Source organism: Gouania willdenowi, chromosome 13 (genome assembly GCF_900634775.1).
Source record: "Gouania willdenowi chromosome 13, fGouWil2.1, whole genome shotgun sequence".
Lineage (NCBI taxonomy): Eukaryota > Metazoa > Chordata > Actinopteri > Blenniiformes > Gobiesocidae > Gouania > Gouania willdenowi.
In genome coordinates this window covers 13,819,584-13,847,194 of record NC_041056.1, presented here as the reverse complement: position 1 = coordinate 13,847,194, position 27,611 = coordinate 13,819,584, and the positions used below count along the sequence as shown (strand labels likewise).

The following is a 27,611-nucleotide window of genomic DNA, read 5'->3' as shown; positions in this document are numbered from 1 at the left end:
CATTACAATTCAAGTAACTCGAATTACAAACTCTCCCCTAATAAAGTGCACCAAATCAAGTTGGACACTGGTGTACAAGATCTGCAGGAGCTTGTAGTCAACATCAAAACAAAACACGAGAGAATGGGGAAAGAGAAGGAAAAGGAAATCCCTGACTGCATCACTACCATCTTAGTCCATATCTTGCCAAATGTGTTAAGCAACTGAGAGTAGTGTAACTCAGCTATATTCTTGAAACAGCAATATGTGACACAAAACACATTACATTACATTTTAAGGCTGTAACTGCCAAAATAGAACACATTACGACTGCTGTAGTCAACCAAGGAAATGGTTGTTTGACCAAAACTATGGCAACATGTAGCAATTAGTTGACCAAAAAAAAAAAAAAAAAAAACTGAGAATAAATGAGCAGGTGCAGAGGAGGATGAGGAGACAGAAAAAGAGAGACAAATATTTTGTTTTGGCGTTTTGTGGTGTCGATTTGCTTTTAAACACAGACCATTTTTGACCAGAACCTGACAAAGCAAAAGTGAAATCTACAGGTCAGACAGACATTAGGTATTTAAATCAGAGCCCAACCTGAAACCAACAATTAAAACCTATTTTTTCCTCATACAAATTACATATTTACGTTTTTTTTAGTGGTAAGCCTGCTTTTACTATTAAACTGTTGATGTCAACATCACATCAGTGCACGGGGAAACAAACGCACGTCAAACACAGGTGCGCAAAGTGCCCCGCTGTGTCAGAGACCGCAGTGGATCTATTTACATAATCCGCGTATCAAATATAAATTTAATCCATGTTATTGTGCAGAAAAATGATTGATTTACCAGTGAATGTTTGTTTCAAGCCTGTCTTAATGTGTTCCCTCTCTGCTCTGATCTGATCTGAGGACAGCGCACTACGCAGCTGAACTTTTTTTTTTTACGGTATTGAAATTGATGCCATTGCTGGTCGACCAATGAAAATCTTGGTCGACCACGACGGCATCGACCAATTAGTCGACTAAACGAACAGAGTTGGCAGCCCTACACATTAAAACCCCAAAGTAAGTTCCCCAACACTGATCAGAAAAAAACAATCGTGTTCTATTGTGAAAAATGTACTCCCAAAAGCAACAGCTTATGAATAGGATCAGGTAAGAAATGGTTGTTGACAAAATCAATAAAGAAAATGGAGATAAAATAGGTGCAAATAAGCAATAAGCTTGAGCATACAATCTATGCCGACAAGTATTTATCTGCATCACAAATTGATTTGTGTGTTGTTATCTTCCCTGCAGGCTCTGTCTGGCACAACGTCTGAGGCAGCCGTGTGGCGTCAGTGTGTGCTTTACGTCAACAACAACATGGACAACGCTGTGGGACGACTGTATGTAACCGAGGCCTTCTCTGAGAAGAGCAAAGAGCTGGTTAGTTGAGTGGGAGCTGGGATTTATGTTAATCACTCATTATGGATTCAATCCTGGATGAAAATCTGTCATATTTTCTTTTTCTGTATGTTTAATTGATGTCAGGCTTTTCTATTTCACTGAAATATAGCTTAGAAATGTGTGTGCCTCACAAAAACAGCATGGTTAGATGAACTAAAAGAAGAAAATTAAATCTGACGTAAGTCATTCTCACCACCTTAATTTTTTTTTTTCCATGTCTGCTAATTAATGCCTTGTCCCAAGAAAAAGAGCTCACCAAAGGTTTCTTTGTTAGAATAATCCCACCACCCACACTGTAGATCATAAAACTGTGCGTGTGAGCGTGGAGGCATGCATGCATGTGTGTTTCTGCGTAGCTGCAACTTGACTCGCCACGTGACTGTGAATGTGAGACAGATTGTACGTGTTTGATTTCATACATCTGTCATTATTATGGGCGTCTTAGAGAGGGAAAATAATTGTCTTCCGGAGGATGGATCTTTAAACCCTGAGGAATGTAGACTGTGTGTGTGTGTGTGTGTGTGTGTGTGTGTGTGTGTGTGTGTGTGTGTGTGTGTGTGTGTGTGTGTGTGTGTGTGTGTGTGTGTGTGTGCGTGCGCGTGTGCGTGTGCGTGTGCGTGTGTGTGTGTGTGTGTGTGTGTGTGTCTGCGTGTGTGTGTGTACGCATGTGTTTCATATCTGGCCTGTATGTAAGACACATAAACCTCTCTAAGCAGTAATAAATCACCATTGCTGTTTTTAGTTAACCCGTCGCTGACTATCACATGTGGTTCTCTACACCAGTGGTTCTCAAACTTTTCAGCCCTCGACCCCCAAAATGTAGGTCCCAGAGACCGGGACCCCCTACTGTACCTGAAGGTGGTTGAACACAGACATGAACATTGAAGAACAGTCATATGGAGACAGGGCCATCTATAAGGGGAGAGCTTTTTGGGGCCCATCCATGATTGTGTGATAACCAGTGCCACATTTATTCATTTATCTGAATAATATCCACTGTTATCCAGGAAGTTCATTATTATTGGCGCAATAGTATGCTGTATAGTCATCTTAAAGATATGAATCCTTGTTTTAATCAGAAATAAAATGGGTTGAAAGTGACCAAAAATGATGGAAAAGGTGGTGAAATGGGATTTTTTAAAAACCATAGAAATTGGTTAAAAGTAACAAATTAGAGTGGCCAGAAACAGACAGGAAAAGTGGTAAAAAGGGTTCAAAGTGTCAATATTGGCTTAAAAGTAGGAACAATTAGTTTAAACTGGCAAATAATGGGCATGATGAATTGTGAACGTGGTTAAATTGGCATAAAATAAGCATGAATTATGGTGAAAAGAGGTTAAAAAGGAGCAAAAGTATGGTGATAATGACAATAGGTTAAAATGGAACAAGTTTGGTGTAGTTGCAGAAAAACAGTAAAAATGTACAAAAATTGGCTCCAATTGTTAAAAAAATATTCTTAGTTTCTTGAAGGCATCTGGCGCCCCACCCCCCCAAGATCCTGACCCCAAAGTTGAGAACCCCTGCTCTACACAAATGTATTAACCTTCAGAGTTTAGTATATACAAATCTGATGATTAATCATCGCCAAATATAATCAAAAGAATTTTTTTAGCCAACAAGAGTTCATTATATCGCTAAAGTGACCTTCTCCTCCAACTTTGTAATTTGCAGCTCAGACCATAACTCGACCATGCCTTTGTTTCACACAAATTCATTGTCCAATTGCCAATCATTCAGCAGTCATCCATCTGGCTCGTTCAATTTAGAACTGTGTTTATTGGTCCTCATTATTTCTCTGTTATTTGGTGCAGGCTGCCAATGTTTACCACTGGATAAGAGTGGCCAAAATGCAGGAAATATCTAATCCCATTAGATAAACAAACAATCAAGCAAAAAATCTATAGAGAATAAACACTTGCATGGATTGAATCAGATTTCACCTGTACCAGAACACACTTGTCGAATGAGATTGTATTTGAATCACTTTTAATGTAATGTTCTGTTGCCATAAATATATGTGGGTTCCTTTTCTGTTGATGAAAGTACATTTCCGTATCACTTTAGTATTTTTAGTCTAGTAACTTTAGCATCACGTGTTAGTATCACTAGTATTATTACATTTTTGCGAAGTAAGTCTGTAGACAAAACAATAATTGTAAAAAAAAACCTGATTCTGCTCATTAGATAATAATTTGTAATTGAAAATTCATATATTTTACAGTTTGAATCATGAGCAAAAAACACATTTTTTTGATTCTCACTTCCCCAAATGTTTTATTTTGGATATTATATTAATTTACCATTAAGCAGAATAGAAATAAAACAACCATTTTTAGCGACATAAAGGTAAAGACAGTGTAGGAATATCAACCGATACAATGTTCTAGTCATAAATGTTTGTATAAAATGTATAAATATGTTATAATCACAACATCATATAACTACTAGACTTAAAATATAGATAATAAAATGGACTTATATGAAGTGTTTTCAGATAAAATTAGTATAATTGACAAAGGGATTTACAGATTTGTCAAAATGGAAGAAAAAAATTGGAGAGAACCACTGATAGTTTTAATTTAATGTGAGGGTTTAAATTAAATTGACGTTTTTCTCTTTAGTTATAATGAATTTCTAGTTGTAATCGTCTTCTTGCCTTTAAACCCTAAAATAAAATAATTGATTTACAGTAACATAACCACTTTTGCTACTGCTCACACTGTTGCACACAGACTCCCATGCAGATGTTGTGTAACCTTGAGGGGTTCTCAGTTATGTAATATTCAGATACATTAAAATGAAGTCAGATACATTAAATTGTATTTCTGTGATTTAGTTACACTGTTTAAGGGCATTTATGGAATGTCCACAGACTTTGTGTTACAGACCTTTGAAGAAAAACTTCCAGTCTTGTTAAAAGAAATTAGACAGATTTGTGACTGTTTTGGCTTTGTGTGTGCGTGTGTCCGTGCGTGTGTGTTAGATGGAGGAGATGATTAAAGATATTCGAGAGGTCTTCATCAGTAACCTTGACGACCTGACTTGGATGGATGCAGAGACAAAGACAGCGGCTGAGGAAAAGGTATTAAACATGATAATAACCCAGGGAATGAAAATGTAATTTGGAAGCTTTCTATTCGTTGGGAATGTGATGACTAAGACAGGATTTTGTTAAATTGTCTACTTTTGTGTAGGCCCGAGCTATTCGGGAAAGGATCGGCTATTCTGGCAACATCATGGACGACAAATACCTCAACAATGAGTACAAAGATGTGAGTGTTCGCCCGTCTCATTTCTCAGCAGGTTCTCTGCTGCCAGCCACATACCTTTATGAAATAAATCCTGGTCGCTAGTTGGTTTTGAGGAATTTTTTCAGGAATAAATGACAAAGTGTTGATGGCTCTCATCGTAGCTAATCCTACTTTTTTCCCCCCTGGCTCTGTGTTGGTGTTAGCTGAGCTACAGTGCTGAGGAGTACTTTGAAAATATTCTACAGAACCAGGAGTTTGTGCAAAAGAAACGCCTTCGGAAACTGAGAGTCAAAGTCAACAAAGAAGAGTAAGAGTTCCTCTGGGGAATAGGAATAAAAAGGCTCACTCCAAAAAGAGTTGTTGTTTAGAGACTGCTGTGGGGAGGGGCTTTTATCACTATTAATGAAGCTCTTTTTGTGTTTCTGGTGCTTATGGTGCTATAGCATGTTGTAATCTCCCACTCAAACACCCACTCACTTGCAGAGCTCTTCTTCCTGCAGCATGAATGCTAATATTAGCATGGTTAATAATAAATGCAGGCCGATTTGATGTGCTTGATTAAATGTGACACATTTTCGCAATCATTGCTGTAATGGTGCTGTTAATGTATCGTTTGTGTTCCTTATAGGTGGGTAACAGGCGCTGCTGTTGTCAATGCCTTCTACTCATCGAGCAAAAACCAAATAGGTATTTCACATGTGCATGAGCAAGTACTTTCGTCAGTCATTATTATGAGCATAGCCATTTACTGGGATTTCATTACTCTGCTGTCAGTATTCCCCGCAGGCATACTTCAGCCACCTTTCTTCAGCAAAGGCCAGGCTAAGTCTCTCAACTATGGCGGCATCGGCATGGTAATCGGTCACGAGATCACACATGGTTTTGATGACAATGGTAGGATTTTCCACGCTGTCGCTCTTTTTCTTCCTGTGGCAGTTTTGACAAGTTAATCTGAGGATATAAATGCTTTAATTGTACCTGCAGCTCCACAGTCCACTGTAGGGCTATTTAAACTATAGCGTCTCTTTACCCCACACTTTCTAAAACAGCTATAGGGTTTAAAGAGTAACTAAACCCTGAGGTTTTGGCTGACGTGTCTCGGCTAACAATGTAAAAAAAAAAAATGCTGTGATTATTAGTGTGGCTCGGAGCAGTTAAGAAATGCCCAATCTATACTATAAAATATCCAAAGAACAATCTATTCTAAGCTAACTACCTACTCACTACTCACAATACCATACATCTCTAGTCACAATCCTCTCATTCCAATACTCGCCACAGATTGCAAGTAGACAGGTGCTAGTTTTTATAGTAGGGGCGGGGCCAACAGTGGTGGTTTGTGATGTAAGAAGCAGAGGTGTAAAGAGTACTGATATCTCCTACTCAACAAGTACTGTTACTCGATTGAAATACTTTAACTAAAATATCAAGAGTTGGACTATGATCAATCAATAACACTACTTCATATCAAAATAAATGTGTTTTCTACAGAAAAAAGGTTTCGGGGTTTAGTTTCTCTTAAACCTGATATCCGGAGTTTCTGATAAATCTATGTTTATGTATGATTCTTTTGAAATGCGAAAAAATACCATATACTATGGTTTACTGCAGGTGGTCATTCACATACATTAATGTATATAAGTCCCTCCTTCGTCCTGTAGACCCCTATACAAATGGAAGCGATCGCCGTGTGTGCCTAGCCAATAGGCTTTGACTTCCTGTTTCTGAGACTGTCAATCAAAGTGAATGCGGAACTGTGCACGGAAACAAGGCTGCGCATCACAACAGCAAACAGATAAAAATAGGATTTTGGCTCTTACCTGACCCATAGACCTATATCAATGCGACCCAATGCGACCTTGTTATGTTCCGGGATGCGCGTGCAGAAAAGTAGAGGCGTGGCTTCTGGTAGATTGGCAGAGGCAATGGGAGAAAGTGAAGCTGGTTAGGGCGGGGCATTGAGCCGTTTCTCAGAAACTCCGAATAGCAGCTTTAATACACTCCCATGCTAAATGTCAAGTCAGGAGAACTTTAACATCAAAACGTGTGGTATTGTTTCTTTGCCGTTTCAGAGTGCTGTCTGCAAAACATGGAACATTTCTTACTTTGTTCTTCTTGTAACTTGGACTGTGCATGTGGTTGTTTTTTTTTAGGCCGTAACTATGATAAAGATGGAGACCTGAAGGACTGGTGGACCGCAGACTCCACTCAGAAATTTCTGGATCTGTCAAAGTGTATCGTTGATCAATATGGGAACTTCTCTTGGGACTTGGCCAATGGACTCAATGTATGTTCCTACGGGATAAAAAAAAATATTCTCTATTATCATGGTACCAGTGATATTTTCTTTGATGTGACCATGAACTTTGCTTTTTCGCATGTAAATGCTCTTTTCTGTTTGCCATCCCATCTGTCTATTCTAGTTTTCTAGGTCTATTTATCCTCTGTTTTGAATGTCTCGTCTTGACACATCCAGCCCTTTCCTTTCTTTGTTACCTGGAACAATGTGCCTTTTATCTTGATTTTTTTTTTAAATGGATATTTCTTTATCCCAGACTCCTTTCTGTAATTTGCAGGAATACAAAGGAAAAATGAGTCTCTCTTTTCCCCATTTCTCTGTCAATCTTTGTGCTTTGTGCTCTCTTTATATCCTCTCTCTAGTTGAATGGCAACAACACCCTTGGGGAGAACATTGCCGACAATGGAGGAATAAGGCAGGCATATCAGGTAATCAGCCTGAGGTTAGTTTGATAGGCATGCTTTACAGATGTGAGAGGAGGAGATTCAGTCTGTGGCTTACTTAGTGTTATATGAGTCATTTTCCCCAGACTTGGGCATTAGTTATTATACACTCGCAATTAGGAAAATTACGTTGCAACTGATTTTGTGTGTTTGGACAAGGGGGTAATAAACATTCATTGATTGTAAAGTCTTATTATCTAACAGATTTAAGTAATTGTATATACAGATACATACAATTTCAACATATTTATTTTTTTTGTAAAGAAATGACAATGTTCCTCCCCAGAATTGACCGTGTGTGGAGTGAAAGAATAATGCACATCAATGTAGAGTGCTTTGAGTGTCCATGATAAAGCACTATATAAAATCCAATGCATTATTATTATTGTTTAGTTAGAATCAATTTTCAATCTGTGTTTATTTTTGTGATTCAATTATTTTTCCTCTCGATGTTTGCACATGTAGACATAGGTTATTTTTTACACTGCACTTTCATGTGCATTGTAAATAAAAAAATAAATGTCAGAGCAACTGACTTGTGATGTCCACTGTTTTGGGGTTTTTTTTGGAACTATGACTAATATATTATTTCTAGAAGTGTATGATTCAGCTTTTTGTTTTTGACAGGGAAAATAAGGAAATTAAAATTACAATAAGTCAAATCAGAATCCTAATATGAATCAAATTGGCACCCAAGTATCGTGATAAAATTTAATCGGAACACAGTAAGGCTGCACAATTTTAGCTCAAAATAAAATCCAGATTTTTTAATTTGAAAACTCAATTCTCGATTCTGATGTCGTTTTTTTTTCTCATTAAAAAAAAAAAAAAGATGAATGAAGATGGATTTAATTATTGCAAGTTTTTTTTTCTTTTAATTGGAAACAAGTGAAACAAATTTCCATTATGGGAATAAAGTGCAACTGCAAAGTTTTAGCAAAGAATGTTAAATCCCCTGTGGGATTGATAAAATAATAGAAAAATTCTCATTTAAAAAAGAAGAGGTTGTAGCGGGGGGTCTATCACGTTAAACATGTGTTTGTAACTTGCTTTTCAACAGTTTGTAAAGGGAGAGCGACTCTTGCCGTGATTACACATGGTTAAACAGGATAATCAATTTTCCGATTTGGACTTTTAAAAAATCCCCCTCAATATATAATCTGATTTCGATTTTATATCGATTAATGGTGCAGCCTTATCATACAGTATACTTCTTTGTATTCCCCTCACATTAAAAAAATGACTTGGTGATGATAATGATCAAGTTTAAAAAAATTTTTTGTTTACCACAGTTATTTTACTAGCCAATGAGTTTTCAATATTCAGATAATATGCGTATAACCTAAAGTGCAGATATGCTGTGATATAGTGAAATAGTTCTGTCATATCTGTAGGCCTACAAGAACTATGTGAAGCAATATGGAGAAGAGCCTCCCCTGCCTGGAATAGACCTCACCCATGATCAACTTTTCTTCTTAAATTTTGCTCAGGTAATAGTCAATAGGGATCATTTTATGAATGGTGTTGGAGAATGAGTGGATGATAATATGTAAATAATATGTAGTAAATGGTTAACTTGAGGCTTGAGATTAATGGTTAAATGTCTTTCTTGAATTGACAGGTTCTAACAAGTTTTGTATTTTCTAGGTGTGGTGTGGAACACATCGACCAGAACAAGCTGTCAATTCCATTAAAGTAGATGTACACAGTCCAGGAAAATTCAGGTAAAACTCAAGCCTGCAGTGTTTCCACAACATCAACTAGATAGCACCCATGTCTGTATTATGAAGCCAAGCATCATTTTTGAAATAAGAAAACCAACCATCAATCTTTTCCTTAAAGGTCCAGTGTTATGCTATTTTTACCCACATCCAATTGTTCTAAGAACCCCAACAACATAGTATTTGAGGTTTATTTTTCCAAACTTGCCTGTTTTCCAGAGTTTTTGCCATCTGAAAAGTCACTTCCATCACCACTCCTAAAGACAGGCTATTTTTTCCACCTTCATGCATATGCATGAGTAGGCGTGTCTGCAGACGTCGACTCCCATTGACCAAGGTTACGCCTGATAGAGGGAAACACATCCAGCAGGCGCATTTTGTACACTACCTGGGAAAGATGCACATATTTGGACTTTTGGAAAATTGGGGGACCAGACCTTTCTACTAATAACGTTCGACCCTATCTGAGCACTTTTGGAAATACAATGGGAGAGACTTCTAGCCCCCGCCAGTCAGGACTCTACCAATTTTGCTTGGTACATGACCAGCAAAGATAAAATCCAGCCACTGGGTCCTGAGAGGCTCTAATGTGGGTAGTAAATATATATTTGTCCATTGTTCAATGCAGTCCAAAACAGCAAAACTTTTGTGAAAATGCCCTGCATTCGCCATGTTTGTTTTACATGGTGAGGTAGTTTGAGAGGGATGAGCTCACATTCTTATGTAGGGTAGGAGGAGCGAGGATTGTCAGGAGGAGTTTCCCCCTTATGACTCATAAGGGGGCAAAATTCCAACTCACCTATTTGGAGCTCACTTTTTACAAAATGTGGAATAGCAAGGGATGGAGGAAACCAAACTTTTTCAACTATGGCCCTCTGAATGAGGCTAAATTAATGTATATCACTGTAGCAAAACCATTATAAAGTGATTTTTTCATAATACTGTCCTTTAATGTTTCACAGGGTACTAGGCTCCCTCCAAAATTTCCCAGAATTTGCCAAAGCATTCAGCTGCAACAAAAGCAGCTACATGGTTCCTGAAAACATCTGCCGTGTGTGGTGATCCACAAAACACTGGGACAGGTCCTCCCCTGTCCCCCCCCTAGAGAACCTCACCTCTCTGACTGTTGGAGCACACATGGGGGCGGGGGGCTGTGGCAAAGAGGCAGCCTCATTCCGCTCTTGACTGGGTGGACCACGGCTGGCAGACTGACACTGCAGTATTGCACTTGATCCAAGGACAGCAGCAGACTTCCCCTTCACAGACAGACGGAGCACTGTCTCTCCAACTCCAATACTGTGGTTCATTCATTCAGCCAAAATAATCTCCTCTTCACTTGATACCGTCACTCTGTGCATTAATGTTTTTGTAACATTTTCATCTTGTTCTTTTCATTTGGTCTAAATCTGGGTGTGTATGTGTGAGTACAAGTCATTGGGTGGAGAGGGGTGGATTGTCAAATGTGCTTAACTTACAAGCTTATGAATACAGAACACACCCACTCACATTCAAATACATACAGAGGCATGCAAGAATGAGAGACCTGACATGGGCAACTGGCAGTCTAATTTTTTGCGCCCCCTCAAGAAAATCCCTAAAAATTGTAAGTTGCAAGAAATATGAAGCCCAAAATAATATACAAAGTACACGAATGCACAAAGTACAGAAAAGCACACAAAGAAAATCCAAAAATGCACAAAATGGCTAATTAAAGACAAGACACAACAACCACATAAACCACATAAACAAACAAAATTACTTCAAAGACACACAAAACAACAACACATTACAGAATGGCTCCAAAGACATCGATCATGTGGCCCTCGGATCAGATACAATCCCCCGTTGTGATGGAGTTGCTCATCCCTGAGATAGACTGTCATTCTAAAATGAAGGATGTTGATTGACTTCTTGCACGTCTGTGTAGATCTAGCAAAACCGTTTCACCTTTCTGAAAAAATGCCAATAAACATATTAACAGTGATCACTGCTCGTACATAAAACTATATTAGGTAAATTATAACAGGAAATTTATTTGTGTTTTAGTATTAAACCTTGATCATATTTAGAAAGCGTAGTTCCACGTTTAATTGCAAATGACGTTTCCTGGGGTAGACAGGTGGCTGTTGCTCATTAGCAGAGAGAAGATAATACACCAAAATGAAGTTGTTGCCTTTTAAGAAGACAGCTGGTCATTAATCACTGAACTGACAATCGAAAGACAGACTCCAGACCCTTATCATATATTTTCCGAGCCTCACGTGTGCATTTGCGTGGTTGGATGTCTGTTTTTTTCCCTGCCACTGTGAGTCATCTATCATTGCTGCCTTCTGTTTGTCAAGCTTTTTTATTATGGCTTACAGTTGTGCTACTCCATGTACGAGTTTGTATGTATATCTGTGGAAATGAAAGGATACGAAAAAGTATTATTAAAGTTCTTGGAATTTTTTTCACTTGTGCGGTTTTTTTTTTTCTTTCTGTGAGAGAAGTTGACAGCATTCATTTGTTTGGCTCAGCTTCAACAGCGGAGACTGTCTTTACTCAGCTAAACAATGTATTAAAATGCTCAGATTAAAGTTTTTCTTGTAAGAGCAGGGGCCACAAAAATGTGATTTTCTAATCCGAGGGCCACATTATCAACATTCATGTTAGCATTTTTCAGAATAATGACCAATCTGAGCATTAATACAGGAAGAATAAATGGTTTTCTTGGTGTTTTTTGAGTTTGTAGACATTTTGTGTTTTTTCGAGTCATCATGTGTGTTTTTGTTATATTTATTGTGTTAATGTTGTCATTTTGTATATTTTTCTGTCATTTTGGGCAATTTTGTTGGCATTTTGTGTCTTTGAAGTTCTATTGTATATGTTGTTGTTTTTGTAGTCATTTTATATTCAAGTGGTTGTTTAGTGTGTTTTTGTTATCATTGTGTGTACTTTTGTTGACATTCTGTGCATTTTGCTGTCGTTTTCTCTGTTTCTGGAGTTTTGTGTGTTCTGTTGGTCTTCGTGTAACTTCCAAACTCAGGAATTACAATTCTGTTTTGGTGTCCGCAAAAAATTTGACCGCGGACTGCATGCGGCCCACGGGCCGCCAGTTGCCTATGCCTGTTGTAAAGTAACTGATATACTGTAGCCAAAATATACGTAATGTGGCAAATGCCAGCATCCCCTTAAATTACCTCCTCTTACCTTTTACTCAACACCTTGTTTAAGCAAATATCACTTTGTTTCAAGCAAAGATAAAATACAGGTTAAACTGTTAAAATGATTTAAACAGTTAACCTGTATTTTATATAGATTATAACATAGAGTATACTGATCTATTTAGGGTAGTAATGATCCATATCCATCCATATTAAATTCCAGTGACGTGGCACGAGCACTAGGGTTGGGCAGGCAGGGCGTTGCAAATCAAGACCACCACTCAGAACAGCCAGTTCAGTGAGGTACATCCACAAAGCCAACAATTTTCTGACCTTTCCTTTGCTGAAGGTCTGGTAGCTCAGGTGTCGTCTCTCGCGCTGTCATCCTGCCTGTAGTGTTATCCCGCTTTTAGTTAGAGAAGGTACAGCGGCCAAACTGCATCAATTCACTAATGCACTCTGAACGTACATATGTCATTTAGCATAGCACGGTTACGTCCAAAGGCAGCGTAGCGATCTTCCTTTTAACGTAAATGGTTTTCATATTGGGGAACTGACTGCGCATGCACACATACTGTATAAACACAGGCTATGGGGCCAGAGGCAGAGCTGCAATTTGCCTCTGGGAGAGGGTGTGGCCTCCTACTGCCTTACAGCGGAGTGAGACTTGTGCAGCGTCTGTGCCGTACCAGGAAATAGCGATGTTTAGTCATTTGAGCCATGAAAAGCACAAAATGCTGACACTTTCAAACTTATAGGTACTGTAGGCTATCGGAAATTGAAAAATAAATTATAATTATGTTATAAATTATATAAATAATCAAAATATCAATTCACCCTTGGGTAGACACTGTCTACCCTGCTTACCCTGACTGCACGTCACTGTTAGATTCAATGAAGAGACAAATGTGTCTTGTATGATTTTCTTTGCTCACTTCTGGACAGCATTTGCTGGAACCCTCCCTGCTGACTTGTTGTGCAAACCTGAATATACCCTAAGCAGGATGCCAGTCTGTCTATAACATGGAAAACATTTGGGTGATGACGAGTGAGGTTTAAATCCACAACTACTCACTGAGAGGCTGTGTTAATTATTGCTAGATAAAGCATCTGCATAAAAGGGTTCTGGTTCAAACTGGATCCTGTTTTCCAATTACCAGTTGACAATGTACTGACATTTTATAACAAAAGAACACAGAGAGCACAAACATCTGCCAAGCGCCAAATCTCCTCTTTGCCAGATATTCATGGTTATCTGGATCAGTGATGCAGATCATGGTTCTATGAACATTCGCACTTTAAAGGCTTGGAAGAAATTTCTATCCCCCTTAATAACAATCGAAAAGGTCCAAATGTTTGTGAACCCCCATTTTTTCTTGATCAGTCAACTACAAACCGAGAAACCAATTTCTGAAATTTCACCAATTATCAGAGATAGTTTTCTTATTATTATTTTTTTTAACAGCGTAATGGTTAAGGAAGCAGGCTTGTAATTGGAGGGTTGGGGTGCCTCCGTCCCCGCGGTGGGGATCGCCGGTTGCTCGCGGGCCGGCGGGGGGTGCTGCTCCGTGGCTGGCGCTGTCCGGGGGGCGGCGGGCCCTGGGCTGCTGGCCGTGGGCTGTCCGGGGCTGTGCGGTCCTGCTGGGCCGTGGCCGGGTCCCGGGCGGGGGTGGGGGATGCGTCCCGGGGGGCTTGGCCCGGGGGCTTGCCCTTGGGGGGTCCTGGTCCCGGGGGGTGCTCCTGGGGCCCGGGGTGCTTGGCCTGCTGGCCGGGCCGGTCCTGGCGGGGGTCTTTCGGGGCGCGTGGCGCGTGCCGCGCTCTTGCGTACCTACTGGTACGGCCCCTGCTTGGGCAGTGCCCCGTGAGGTAGGGTGTCGGGGGCCGGAATAGGGGGCCACATCCCGGCGGGGCGGTCTGGCTTGGCCCTTGGAGGGGGCCCTGGCTTTAAAAAAAAAAAAAAAAAAAACTGAAGCTCGTGGCGCGGGCGGCATCAGTGAAGGGTGATCTGGGGCGCCGTGGGGGGCTAGGTTGGGGTGCCTGGGGGCCGGCGGGGGGACTCCCAGCGGCCCCCTGGTGCCTTATGCGGCTTGGGGTGTGGTCGTCCTCCCTGGGCGGGCTGCTCCTGGTGCTGCATCCGTTCCGGGTCCTTCTGGCCTGGGGTCGGGCCCCTGCTGGCTCTGGGCTCGCCGGCGGGTGCCCACTGGCTGCCTGTTCGGCGCGGTTCTGGTCGTCTGCTGGGCGTGGGCTTCGGCTCCTCCGCTGGGGCCTCGGGCAGGGAGTTCTCTGGGCCCTCCCCTCGGGGGGTTGGGCGCGGGGGTGGGGTGGGGGGGTGGGGGGGTCGATGGGGTGGGGGGTCTGGGGGTTGGGGGTGGGATCGGTGGCGTGGTGCGCTGGGTCCTTGGCTCCTTGGGGCTTTCTCGGGTGTGAATGGGGGGGCGATGGCTGCCTCTCGGCTTGGGATCTTGGGGGCTTTCGGGGGACTGCTTGGCCGTGGGGTGGTCGCCGGGGGCCCTTAGGCTGCCTGCTCTTGCTGCTGGCCTGACTGCTTCTTCGGGCCCGGGGGCGGCTCTTGGGTTTTGCAGTGGCGGTACTTGGAAATACATTTGTCATGGATGCACTGGCCTTGGGCTGTGGGATAACACTCATACTGGGCTCAACCTTAGACACGTTGTTCCCAAATACCTGTCTTATGGAATTTCCACTCACCTCTTCCTCTGTTCACAGCCACCACCATTATTCCTAAACCACACACTGGTCACCAAACTGGCTTGACAACACAACAATAAACACAATATACACAACCACAATTTCACATCGTATCACTTAAAACTATTCCCCACCCATTCCATATCCTATCTTGTATCCCTCTTCCCTGTTAACTTCCCCACCCCCCTCCAACCCCTCACCTTGGTGTAACACTGCCCTCTCTTTTTTACATCCTCCCTTTAATAAAGTATTTCTTACCCTTCCCTAGGGAGGGCTGGTGACGGTCACAATTATGCAATGAAATAAATAAATTTATTTAATTGCAATAATAAAATATGCATTGCTGTCAAAAGATTGCACTTCTTGTAGTGTTAACCTTCGACAGCATGTGCAGACAAGGTAAAAAGAAAAAAAAAAAAAAAAAAAAAAAAAAAAAAAAAAGTAATTGGAGGGTTACGGTTCACATCCAACCTCGGCTATCACTGTAAGAGGTTGAGCAGGTCCCTGAACTCGAACTACTCGTTTTGTACGTCGCTTTGGATAAAAGCATCCGTTTAATCCTACTAAAACTCAAACACAAACTCCAGTAAAAATATTACAAAAGTACTAGTTAAAGAGAGTGCTGTGAATGCTTACACATCCATCCAACATGTAAACAAGCCAATAAAAGACAGCACTAACATTCAAGGGCTTCAGGAAACGTGTTTTAAAGTCATACATTAGTACTGCTTTAAATGAACGTGAAAGAGCACATTCAAGAAAGTTGCACCAGGCTAACAACATATTTTTGTTGTGAATGGGCCACAGCCTTGTCCGACCCATCGTTGCAGCAGAAAATAGTCTAAGGTAACTGAATTGGTCACCACAGAAGCCTGATGAAGAATGAGAGTCTGCCTGGAACAAACACGCTATTGGATTCAATTATTTTAGAGATTACACGTCCAATTTTGTGTGCAAGGATTTTGGTCAATATTTTGCAGTCAAAAGGATACTTGCCCTTCTTTGGTACAATGGTTGCATGCTTCATAGTCATGGAATGTCTCCCAACTGGTCTTTTGGAAGATAGAATACGAGTCAACTTTGAAGAGAAATAAAAAAATTGCAAACCCATCTGAGCCATGCCTGGCAGGGATGCATTTTATTCATATCCTAAACACGTTCTTGTTTACCTATAACTTGATACTTGTAGCTAGAGGCATTCTTTAAATAATGCCGGGTTTCAGTTATGGACAAACTTTTTTATCTAGTTGTAATCATGTCCAATCAAAAAAATGGACAACTATAGCTGACTTGTTATTATTGAGCTATATCAGAACAGTATGTAGATCCTATTTTTCTTAATGCATCTAGTTTCTAGTAAGTAAATGTCAGCTTGTCATATTGAATGACCTAATTTTACCTTTTGAAATGTAACAGAGGCTGTATGTTGCTCCGTGGAAACAGTGGCTGTTGCTTTTTCTGGAGGAATTAGTATAAATGATTGGCTGTTACCATTAAAATTCAAAACACCTCTGCTTTTACATGTATCAACCTTTCGCTTTAGTCCATATAAATCATCTCTAGGAGTTTGACTAAATATATTACTTGTGTAAACTCTCCATTTTCAGTTACTGTTCATAACTCTCCCCCAATCATGTATTCTAGACACATTACATTTATCAGTGTTTAAGTTTGTTATGGCAAAAGATCATTACCATCGTTTATCAATATTTTCTCTTCAAGAATGACTTTTTAATACCGTGTTTTGGGGTAAAACTAAATCGGTATGCATGCAAGAGCATGAACTAAGAGGCATTAATTATCATATCCCATTTTTGTATTCAAGTTCAAGATTATATTTTGCTTTCACTTCTGCAGATTATGAACATATCTTTATTTTTCTCAAAATATTAATCCATAGTAGACTACATCATGCATTCAAAACAAAAAAAATGTAACGCTTGTGAATGTGGGTTTAATTTTCAACTCTCCACTTAAGGAGAACAACAATTTAATTGCAGCACAGGCTCAAGTTCTTCCCACACTAATTGAAACTAAATACCCTGGGAGAGTCAACAGTGAGGTTAGTCTAAAGTTCTTGACAACAGAAACAAATATGCAAGATCATTATAGCTGCTCCTTAGTGGCAACTTAGCAAAAATACCCCATACTGCTTCAAACCAACAAGCACACTCGCTTGTATGGTAAAAGCCTTTGCTTGCACCATGCCAGGCTTAATTGGGTTGGTTCTTTATGGCCATTAAAAAAAATGTAGGCCAAAGTAAAAAACAAAATAGTCACACACAAGTGATTCAAACAAGGAAATTGACTTTGCTTGTATGTGTGTGTGTTGGTCAAACATGCTCTAAAATCAGTGATTCCCAAGTAGGGGTAGATGTACCCCTAGGGCACGGGTGACGAACTCCAGTCCTCGAGGGCCGGATTCCTCAGACTTTTAGATGTGTCCCTGCTCCAACACACCTGAATCAAATGAATGGCTCGTCATCATGCTTCTGCAGAGCTTGATCACAACACATTGGTCTCCACCTGAAGTGTTTGAGTAGGGACACATCGCAAAGTCTCAAGAAGCCGGCCCTTGAGGACTGGAGTTTGACACCCCTGCCCTAGGGGTACAGGAGCATAAGCTAGAGAGTACTCAAACATTTATCATTTGATTTCAAAATAATGTGAAAATGTTCCTAGATTATTCATTAGGCTATTTTTGGGACTAATTTACCACAAACTAAAAATAATATTCCACATTAAATACAGGATTAATTTATGCTGTAGAGGGCATTAAATCACACTTCTGACCAGTGGTGAGGCAGCGATTTTAAAAGTGAGGGTGTTCAAGGGTATCCGTCGACTCCCAATTTAGTTTATTAGATTAATTCAAAACCATGATAGAGCTGTTATTAAGTCAGTGATACTCAACATGGCAAGGCAAGGCACATTTATTTGTATAGCGCACTTCATACACAAGGCAACTCAATGTGCTTTACATAGTCAAAAGTGCAACAGAAAACATTCAACAGCTTAAAATCAATACGAACACTAAAATCGGCAGCAAAATAACATTTAAAATCATCATTAAAACATTTAAAATCATCAACAAACACATTACATGACCAAAAACATCCCTCTCCATCATACGCAGTAGAGAAAAAAAGTGCCTTTAACTTTGATTTAAAAATGTTGACATTGGAAGCTGACTTCAGCTCTGTTGGCAGTTTGTTCCACTTCTTTGCAGCATAACAACTAAATGCAGCATCATCATGTTTACTGTGAACTCTGGGCTCCACTATCTGACCTGTGTCCATACATCTGAGAGATGTGCTGGGTTCATACCTGACTAACATCTCACTGATGTATTCTGGACCAAAGCAGAACTTTAAAGTCTATTCTGAGGCTGACTGGGAGGCAGTGTAAAGACTTTAAAACTGGAGTAATGTGTTCTGACCTCTTTGTTCTGGTTAAGACCCGAGCTGCAGCGTTCTGAACCAGCTGTAGCTGTTTGATGCTCTTTTGGGGGATTCCTGTTAGAAGACCATTACAATAGTCCAGTCTACTGGAGATAAAAGCATGGACCAGTTTCTCCTGATCTTTCTGAGTCATTAAACCTTTCACTCTGGAGATGTTCTTTAGGTGGTAGAAGGCTGTTTTTGTGATAGATTTGATCTGACTGCTGAATGTAAGATCTGAGATCAGAACACCAAGGTTTTTGACTTGGTCTTCAGCTTTTAAAGATCGAGACTCGAGGTACTCGCTGACAGCAGTCCTTTTTTCTTGTTACCGAAGACAATCACTACTAGATAATCAGATTCAAAGTGTGTGTCGGACCAGTCACACGTTGTATATGACCAACAGTGTGGTCCAGTATGATGCTATTTTTGCCATTTGTTCTAAGAACCCCAACAACGTAGTATTTGAAGTTTATTTTCCCAAACTCGCCTGTTTTCTGGAGTTTTAACCCTCTGAAAAGCCACTTTCAAAGCAATTCTCAAAACGGGCTGATTTGTGGCCTACTTATGCATGTTCATGAGTTGGTGTGTCTGCAAACACTAGTCACACACAGCAACTGATCACTAGAGATTATCTTTGGCAGTGGCTATCAGTAAATAATACGTGTCAATTGACCGGCAGTCTATCCGTATGCAGCACCCCTCATTGGCCAGTTTAGATCACCTGATAGGTGCACCACATAACTTAAAGTTCCGTCAGTTTTATTTTAGCTCATTTATTTTTAGCTACCCCGCTAACCCTTTTATTTTAGCGCTAACCCTAATCCTTTTATTTTAGTCCTAACCCTAACCCAGAAAATACCCTAAAATGTTATTTGTTTCGTATATGTATTTTTAAAGGTGGAATTTGCCAAGTTAAATATGTTAAAATGGAAAAATATATATATATATGTCAAAAGTGGGATTTGAACCCACAGCAGCAGAAGGAGGAATCCTTAAGTCTGGCATCTTAGTCCACTCAGCCATCATGACATGGAAATAACACAGGCACATTGCGTTTATGTAGAAAAGGTCCGGCAACTTTATCTTTTGGACAGATAGACACTCTTGTTATTGTTTTCAGCCAAGAAACTGCACATTACAGTAAAACACATGGCTATTTAAGTGGTTATTGTGATTTTGAGTTAGACAAACAATGTTTTATCATCCTCTCAGCGGCTGAACATCCTCTTCCTCCACAGGGACACACACATCAATGTCCTTAACTACAAACTGCACCTTGATAGTGATGTGCCCCAGATTGCACCATCTATCATTAACAAACACAGCCAGACCCCCTCCTTTCCGCTTACCGCTCTCCGTTGTCCTGTCACCGCATAAAAGTTGGAAGCCGTCCACAACCGAGTCCGGTGTTAGCAGTGTGAGCTTCTCATGCCGAGTTAGCGCCGTTATGTCGTCCATTTTATTGGAGATAGAGCTAAAATTCCACATGATGAAGGACAGGCTGATATCTTCTCCTCCTTGCTCGGCGCTTTGCCTCGTTGCTCACCACATCCTCGCCATTTCCTCCTCAGTTCACAAGGGATGTCAGGTCCCTCTGCAATGGCTGGCATAGCATTAGCATGAAGTGCTAACAGCTGATGGGTGTAAACAATGGGGCCGTGGCTCAGAGCAGTGACTCCTGAAACGATCGCAGACACAAGCAGCAGAAAAAATAGTGCCGTTTGGGCATCCAGTAGTGCAGTCTGCATTTACATATTTGGCTATAAAGTTTAATATATATACTATATTCTATATAGAATATATATATTCTATATTAAACCGCAGTGTTTGTTTTAGCTGTAAGATAGTTTGAGAGGGAGGAGCTCACATTCTAGGAGGCGTGTATTACGTCCATGGTAGGAGGAGAGAGGATTGTTAGGAGGAGGAGTTTTTGGCAGGTGACGTCACACGCCACGCAAAATTTAACTTGCCCGTTTGAAGCTGACTTTTTACAAATTTGGAATAACAAGGGATGGAGGAAACAAAACTTTTTCAACTTTGGCTGTCTGAATGAGGCTAAAGGGATGTATACTGTAGCACCTATGCTGTGAGGCAACGAAATAAAAGCTACTGGACCAGATCTAGGCTCTCACGGAGTGGTGACTGAGTGTAACAAGCCAGAATTCAAAAATAATTAAATGAACAGCCGGCAAATTTATTTACAAAAGAGACAATGGACAAACATTAAACATATATAGGCTCTTGAGTTAGAACACACCTTTTAAACACCCTTTTATCTCATTTAAACTATATTGTTTTTAATAAAGTTTTAAATAAAAGTAATGTCTATTTAAATCCTATTTTTCCCTATTTTTGTTCCTTTTAAGACCGGTCACTAATCTAAGTACCTTTTAGGGCCTAAATGGACTTTATTATGCTTAGTTTATTTTTTAAAACTCAAACTTTAATAAATTCAATTTACCCAAAAATTCAATTCAAAAGTTACATTCAGTTTTCAACAAAAATAACATTTGAATTCACACAAATGTAGAAATCAAGAATCCTTTTCAACGTTCTTCGTTTACGAAGGGAATCCAATGAAAATAATAATCAAAATTCCTTTCCGACGTTTTTTGTTTTATGTAGGGGATCCAATGATTTTAGCAGGTGTGTAGGTTCTACCCACTTCGTCTTCCAGTTGCTAAATCCAGGAAATGAAGAATTCCAGATCCTACCGCACTTAAAGGAAACCAACTTCGACGGTGGAACTGGACCACGTGTTTCCAACACAAGCAGTGCTGCTCCACTTGCTGCTCCAGGGTTTGGCTCGCCTTGTGTCGTCCTCGATCCGAATCCAATCCAGGACTATGAGTCCCTGCTTTCTGCTGCTTCCTGCAGCGCTAAGTGAAATCAGACACATGGTGAAAATTGTCTCCATTATAAAACAAAACTCTTCTCAATAAGTTGGTAATCCTCTCCAGATACCAATCCTCCGTTTGGAATTGAGCAAAGCTCGTTTTCCCAGCTTTTTGGTGCATTCACCGCAGTTTAGCTTAGCTTTTAGCTTCTCTGCTCGGCCTGCTGCGCTATGACTGCTACGTGCTGAACCACGTGTATCAGAGGAAAGGCAGAGCTTGCTAGGTGTGGTCTCTCTCTTTTTAAAAAACTTTATTGACACCCTAACGTTAACAATTGTATTTTCTTAAATTGCAAATCTAATAAACTATTTATGCTATTATCATCTATTTCTTTTTTTGTAATATGCTTTTTAATAATTTTAACCAAATGTTTAATGAATTTAACTATGATTTTATTTATTAATTATTAATAATATTACAAATGTTGGGTTTATCGTGTTTTACTTATATATCAATTTGTAACCGGGGTTACAATACCACTGTAGCAAAACCATCATAAAGTGATTTTTTTTCATCATATTTCCCCTTTAAAGCATATAGTTCTTTGACAGTATTGTCCATGTTATTGTCTACATGAATATCAAAGTCACCTGTTATTATTAAAAAGTTCAGCAAACTCATCCATTAATTCTCCAGAATATTTTGGGTGTCTGTAAATGACTAAAAACGAACTCTTGAATCACCCTTCAGTAAAGGCAACTTATATAAATAAAGGAAAAATTTAAAATATTGATTTAAAAATGGCAGCAACTCCACTACCTTTCCTGCAAGTATGACACTTATTGAAATAAATAAAGTCCTCATTGAGAATAGTATTACTGATACCATTTCTATTAAGCTTTTTGTTTCTCTTTAATTTAACAATTTTACCTGTGTTACCTGTCACCACAGGAAATAAAGAAGCTGCATTAACTCCATAAGGTCCTGACTTTTCTCCTACAAATAGAGGTATTGCAGTCCAGACCCAGCACACATCAGGCAGATTTCGCTCTAAGTTGAACACAGCTGGCTGTTCGAATCATGCTCTTATCAGCCTGAGGGATCAAGAGTGATCCTGGGCCTGGTATCGTCGAGGAGGGATGGGTGGTGCTGATTGGTTCTTCAGGGGAGAGAAGATGGGAGCATAGTGGGTTGTCAGTCTTGCTCGTTCATCTGGGCAGTTAAATCCAAGAAGGCAGGAGTAGGAGAGAAGCTGGATGAGGTGGAAGTATGTGAATTTGGGGGTAGAGATTTCTTTGTGGGGAAAAATGCATTCACGGTTCTACTGCAGGTGGGTCCTGAGATGTGTGGGGTGGGTTGGCCTCTTCATTTTGGTGATTTTGATTTCTTGATGGGAGCTCATTGAAGCCATGTTCTTTCCTTGTTGTTTTGTTCTCCAATTGGTACATGTTGTCCTTTGTCTTTATTAGGTCTGATAGCAATGTGACTGGTGTAAAAGTGTGTAAGTAAAATAAGTTGGATGTGGTTTAGACACTCCATCTGCTCTAAAAAGATGATGACGTTACCAAAAATCTGAAAATGTTCTATAAAATTTAGTGAAAGGGCAGTACAAGCCAAAGGCAAACATTTATTCGAAGAGTAAATGCTTGAGAATTTCAGTTCTCCTTTGCGGACTGGAGGTATCGGGCCACCGATGAACAGTAAACACTTTAGGCTGCAAACACCCCAAGTTTTTAGCAGATGGGTGAACTCCTGCTTTAACACCTCAGACTCCTCCTTGGCTAAATCATTTAATCCAAAATGAATCACAACATTATTCAAATGTGGGTTATCTGCCACAAGATGCAAGATTTTGTCAGCCAGTTCTGATACTGTGTCATTAGGTAAGCATCTTTAACAGAAACGTCTCCCACTATCAGTGTGAGGTCGTCGCTTTGGCTTACCATATAGCTTTTGTTTTCCTGAATCATTTCCAGTCCTCAGTTCTAGAAGGTTGTGTGTTGCCCTCATTAGAGCAGGATCTTAGGTCATTCAGCAGTGGGACAAATCAATTGTCCAGTTTTACATGAAACTGGGTTAGTGATTTGGTGATACCTCTGCCTTTAACAGATGTCCACATTTGTGTCTGGGAAGACAAGGGAGTTGAAGTCGAGGCTGAGGTCTGGGAAGGGAGTGCAGGCCAGTCTGTCTCATTACTGATATCAGGGTGCTTTGCTTGGCCCGTTAGCCTTTGAAGTGGATATGACTTTCTCTTAGGCTTAGCTCCGGGAGTATTCCAGGGAGGACCTGCACTTGGTGGCTTATCAACTGGAACAGGATCCTCCCTAGCTCTGATAACTTTGTCTGCACCGGCTGGTAGCGAGTTAGCTTTATCCTCTCCGCTGTTAGTAATTTAGTTGCCTTTTGAAATTTTTTTTTCAATGCACTTATTTTGAGTTTGTCGATTAAATCTTTAGGGAACCAACATTTGACCACTCTTCATATCACAAGTTGTGATATGAAGAGTGGGTTCGCCTGATTTGACAAAAATGCAAAGCGGGTAAAGAGGACAAAAAAGTTTGCATCATACATTCTTGACTCACTCCAGATGAAATGTGTGTGACAACCTTTGCTCTTGCTCCTGCACTGGCTACTCTTGTGACTTTGTGCCTGCTTTGCCAACTCCTCCACCTTCCTGCAGTGCCTGCTATTGGTTTGCATTACCCATTCATTTCACGGCAAACACCACTGACATGCCGTGAGCACTAGGCTTGGGTAGGCAGGGCGTTGCAAATCGAGACCACCAATGTCAACACCAATGACAATTCCATATGTTTCAGCTGGCAAGTGTTAATCTAACAAAATAAACATCGTAAAACACCATTAAAAAAACATAAACAATTATTCAATAGCAGCCTCCATACTCTCCTAACAAGATATATCTCATGACACACAGAAACACGGAGAAAATGACAACAACAACTACAACTCAGAACAGCCTCAATGAGGCGCATCCACAAAGCCAATCCTTTGTTTTGTACCATTCACTGTTGAAAATGCGAAAAATTTTCTGACCTTTCCTTTGCTGAAGGTCTGGTAGCTCAGGTGTTGGTCTCCCATCTTTTAAAAGCTGTTGTTTTTCCTCAAAAGAAAGTTTCTTTATCATCTCGATTGCTGTCATCCTTCCTGTAATGTTATCTTGCCCACTAGCTATAGAATGTAGCAACAGCCACCCTCTATCAATTCACTAATGCACTGTGAACTTATGTATAGCATTTAGCATAGCACGGTTACGTCCAAAGGCAGCTTAGAGAGCTTCCTTTGGACGTAAATGGTTTTCATCTTGGGGAATAGACTGCGCATGCGCAAACACAAAAAAAGACGCTATGGGAATGCAGCGTCTCTACCGTACCAGGAAATAGCAATGTTTAGTCATTTGGGTTATGAAAAGCACAAAATGCTGACTTATAGGTACTCGGAAATGGAAAAATAAATATGTTATAAATATGTTATTATTAAAACAAATAATCAAAACATCAATTCACCCTTGGGTAGGCACTGCCTACCTTGCCGACCCTGACTGCACGTCACTGGCAAACACACACACACCGCACAATCACACAGCGAGCACAGCACTACTGATTATACTGATAATCATTCATCATTGTTAGTGTTAGATTGCTCCCTATTTATATAGAAAATATATTGGTTATGTTGTGTTTTGCCTCCTTGTGCCATAACCCTTGAGCCAGGTCATGACACAGGCCATGACAGAGACCCATCCTGTGGACCTGCCATTGTCTGTTTTTCTTCTCCTGGAGTTAATGAGGTATCATTGCTGATTGGAAGAACCTGTGTGTGCTCCTGGGGGGTATTTCACGAAACCCAGACAATGGTTTTAGTGACTAACCCTGATATTTCATCCGGGATCCAACTGAAAACAGCCGTTTCACAAAAGAGAAAACACATAAAATGCCATGGAGAGTTATTCTGTGCAGCTATCATGCTCCCGACCAGGCAAAAGGGCAGGCTGGGGTCATCCTGTTGCTTGTTCAGCACAGTATCCAACTGATCTTATACAGTTTCTTTGTTATTTTAATTAAAACACATTGTTGTGTAAAAAATAATGTTATAAAACTCAAACAGACTTAACAGCGAGGTTCAAAATGAAGAGTAGTCATCGGTTTCATGTTCATGTCCTTTTTTAATAAACCACATTACCGTAAGGAGACTTAATTTGCTTCTTAACTTTTTCATGTAATAAACACTTTAAACAAAGTGCTATCAGCAAAACATGTAGCACTCTCTCCGTGCACATGAAGTAAATGTTCAATACTGACTTCTGAGAAACTCTTCATCAAAACACAACGATATATACATTTCTAAAACCTAATTATTGTGGACACCCTTTATACGTTTTAGTCTTTTTTTCCTCTTCTTACTCACTTCTTCTTGTATCAAATTAAGTCACATCTCAAAATGTGTTTCTATTTCCTTCTTATTTCTTCTTATTTTCATTTTCATCTTAAAGTATATAATTAATAAATGGGGCTGGAAACTTAATGAATAGCCATCCTAATTTATTTTATGTGGGAAATAAGATGTGAATGTGAGGAATGAAATTCTAAAAAGAGAGTGAATTGCAAGCTGCATTGCCAGGTTAGGTTTAGAGTCTTGAGTAGAACCAGACATCGGGTTAGTCCATAACAGCATGTTTAATCATCAAAAACAAATTATGAGTCAGAACCAAGCAAATCAAGTGCGTTTTGTGACGTCACGGGGTCATGGAAATTATTAGGAAAGGAGTTAGGGGTAGGCCATCACATTTGTTTTGATGATCAGACTCACTTCAACTCGGTGATGTAGTAATATGACGGCCGCTCATATAACTAAAATAATAAGGTTTGAATGTAAATCAAAGGAAAAGAGGCTACCAGGGTACGAGGAACAAAAGTGAAACTAAAAGAACATCACATTGAGAATGGTTGCTCACACTTATGTTGAATAAATTGTAATGTGGCTAAAAATGTCTCTGATCTCTTTTTCTTGAACCACAGTGTGTGTGTTTTATGTCAGTTATAATCTGATAATGTATCTTATATATCATAATATATGGGTTTTAGATTAATTATTTAAAGTTGTTTAAGGGATATTATTGCATTGGTAACTTACTTACTTATGATCTCAGTTAGTTATCGTGAGTTTCCGTGAGCACTCAGGTTTCCTAGGCTAAAGGAGGTAAAAAAAAAGCCCTATTTTCCTGATCTTAAAGAGAACTCGGACGCTCTTTATCATGGCCACCACTTTAACATTTCCGGGGGTGAAGGAACAGTGGATAGTAAAGCAGATCGGAGGGACTATTCAGACGCAGCCAGAGACTGGAGCTTCTGTTTTATTCTCCTGGAGCACTGACACAGGTGATCCCAATTTATGAATAGGCCACGCCCTCAGTACCTGCAGAAGTAAGAAAACATGCCTTGCAGGCAGGCCCGTTACATGAGTTTTACAACACTCCAGAAAATGATGAAAGTAAATATTATTGCATAATCTGAGATCTGACAAGAAAACCTCTTACCCATCGTTGAGGGCAGTCCGCAGCATAATCTGCTCAAAAAGACCATATACAGGCAGCTACAGTTTAATCATATGGCACCTTTTTAACACTTGTGCTACTGAGTAGCCTTTCCAATAATGCCCGAAAACATAAATAAACTCTCACCTATATCTACTGCCATGCTTACTTCATAACTGGGATTCTTGTTGGGTGTTTGTTGTGTTATGGCATTTACACCCTATACCAGAGTTTGCGGATGATTTACAATACCAAAGTCATAAATGCGAGCAACAGTTAGACTAAATGAAAAAAACAGCTGGGTTTCCTTTTGGTTTAGCATGTTTTGGTCCAAAACCCAAAAAATATTATGGAATAGATCCTCCTGGGCAGTAAGGATGCTAGCTTAGACTTCCCTTTTCTTTTTAAATTGAGTGCAATAAACATGTTTTTAAAAAAACAAGGTAGAGAAAGACCAACAAAAATACATGGCCCTACCATAAAGCTGAAATTCAAGAATTCTGTTGGTTAAGGGGTGAGCCTGGTTAACCACCTACATAGTTGAACAAATGCTGGCTTATATGTAAACTTGAGATTTTATTTCTTACCGCAGAGTTTAAAATTGGAGCCATCAGTAGTTTGCACCGCATTGTTTCACCTAAAAATCCCTCGGCTGAAGGCAAGCATACCTCACATTGGTGGAGAAGGCCAAGCACATTTTGAGGAGCTCATGCTGGAATCTGAAATATGTCATCTGTTTGGCAAATGATTAGCAACTCAAAAGCCAATCAAGGAAGCAT

The 27,611-nt window shown here is 40.0% G+C and overlaps 1 protein-coding gene across 2 annotated transcripts in view; it reads left to right on the top strand.

The window, feature by feature from the left end:
- Positions 1-11,601, top strand: part of LOC114474813 (neprilysin-like) — a 56,422-nt gene extending 44,821 nt beyond the window's left edge. The window contains exons 13-23 of one of the 2 annotated variants that reach the window (XM_028465347.1): positions 1,289-1,417; positions 4,422-4,520; positions 4,633-4,710; positions 4,893-4,996; positions 5,318-5,376; positions 5,464-5,583; positions 6,843-6,976; positions 7,351-7,416; positions 8,826-8,921; positions 9,079-9,155; positions 10,115-11,601. In XM_028465347.1, the coding sequence (XP_028321148.1) occupies positions 1,289-1,417; positions 4,422-4,520; positions 4,633-4,710; positions 4,893-4,996; positions 5,318-5,376; positions 5,464-5,583; positions 6,843-6,976; positions 7,351-7,416; positions 8,826-8,921; positions 9,079-9,155; positions 10,115-10,214 (1,062 nt within the window). In that variant the 3' untranslated portion in view covers positions 10,215-11,601. The remainder of the gene's footprint in view (positions 1-1,288; positions 1,418-4,421; positions 4,521-4,632; positions 4,711-4,892; positions 4,997-5,317; positions 5,377-5,463; positions 5,584-6,842; positions 6,977-7,350; positions 7,417-8,825; positions 8,922-9,078; positions 9,156-10,114) is intronic. The other variant, XM_028465348.1, reaches the window with a different exon arrangement.
- Positions 11,602-27,611: the final 16,010 nt, after the last annotated feature.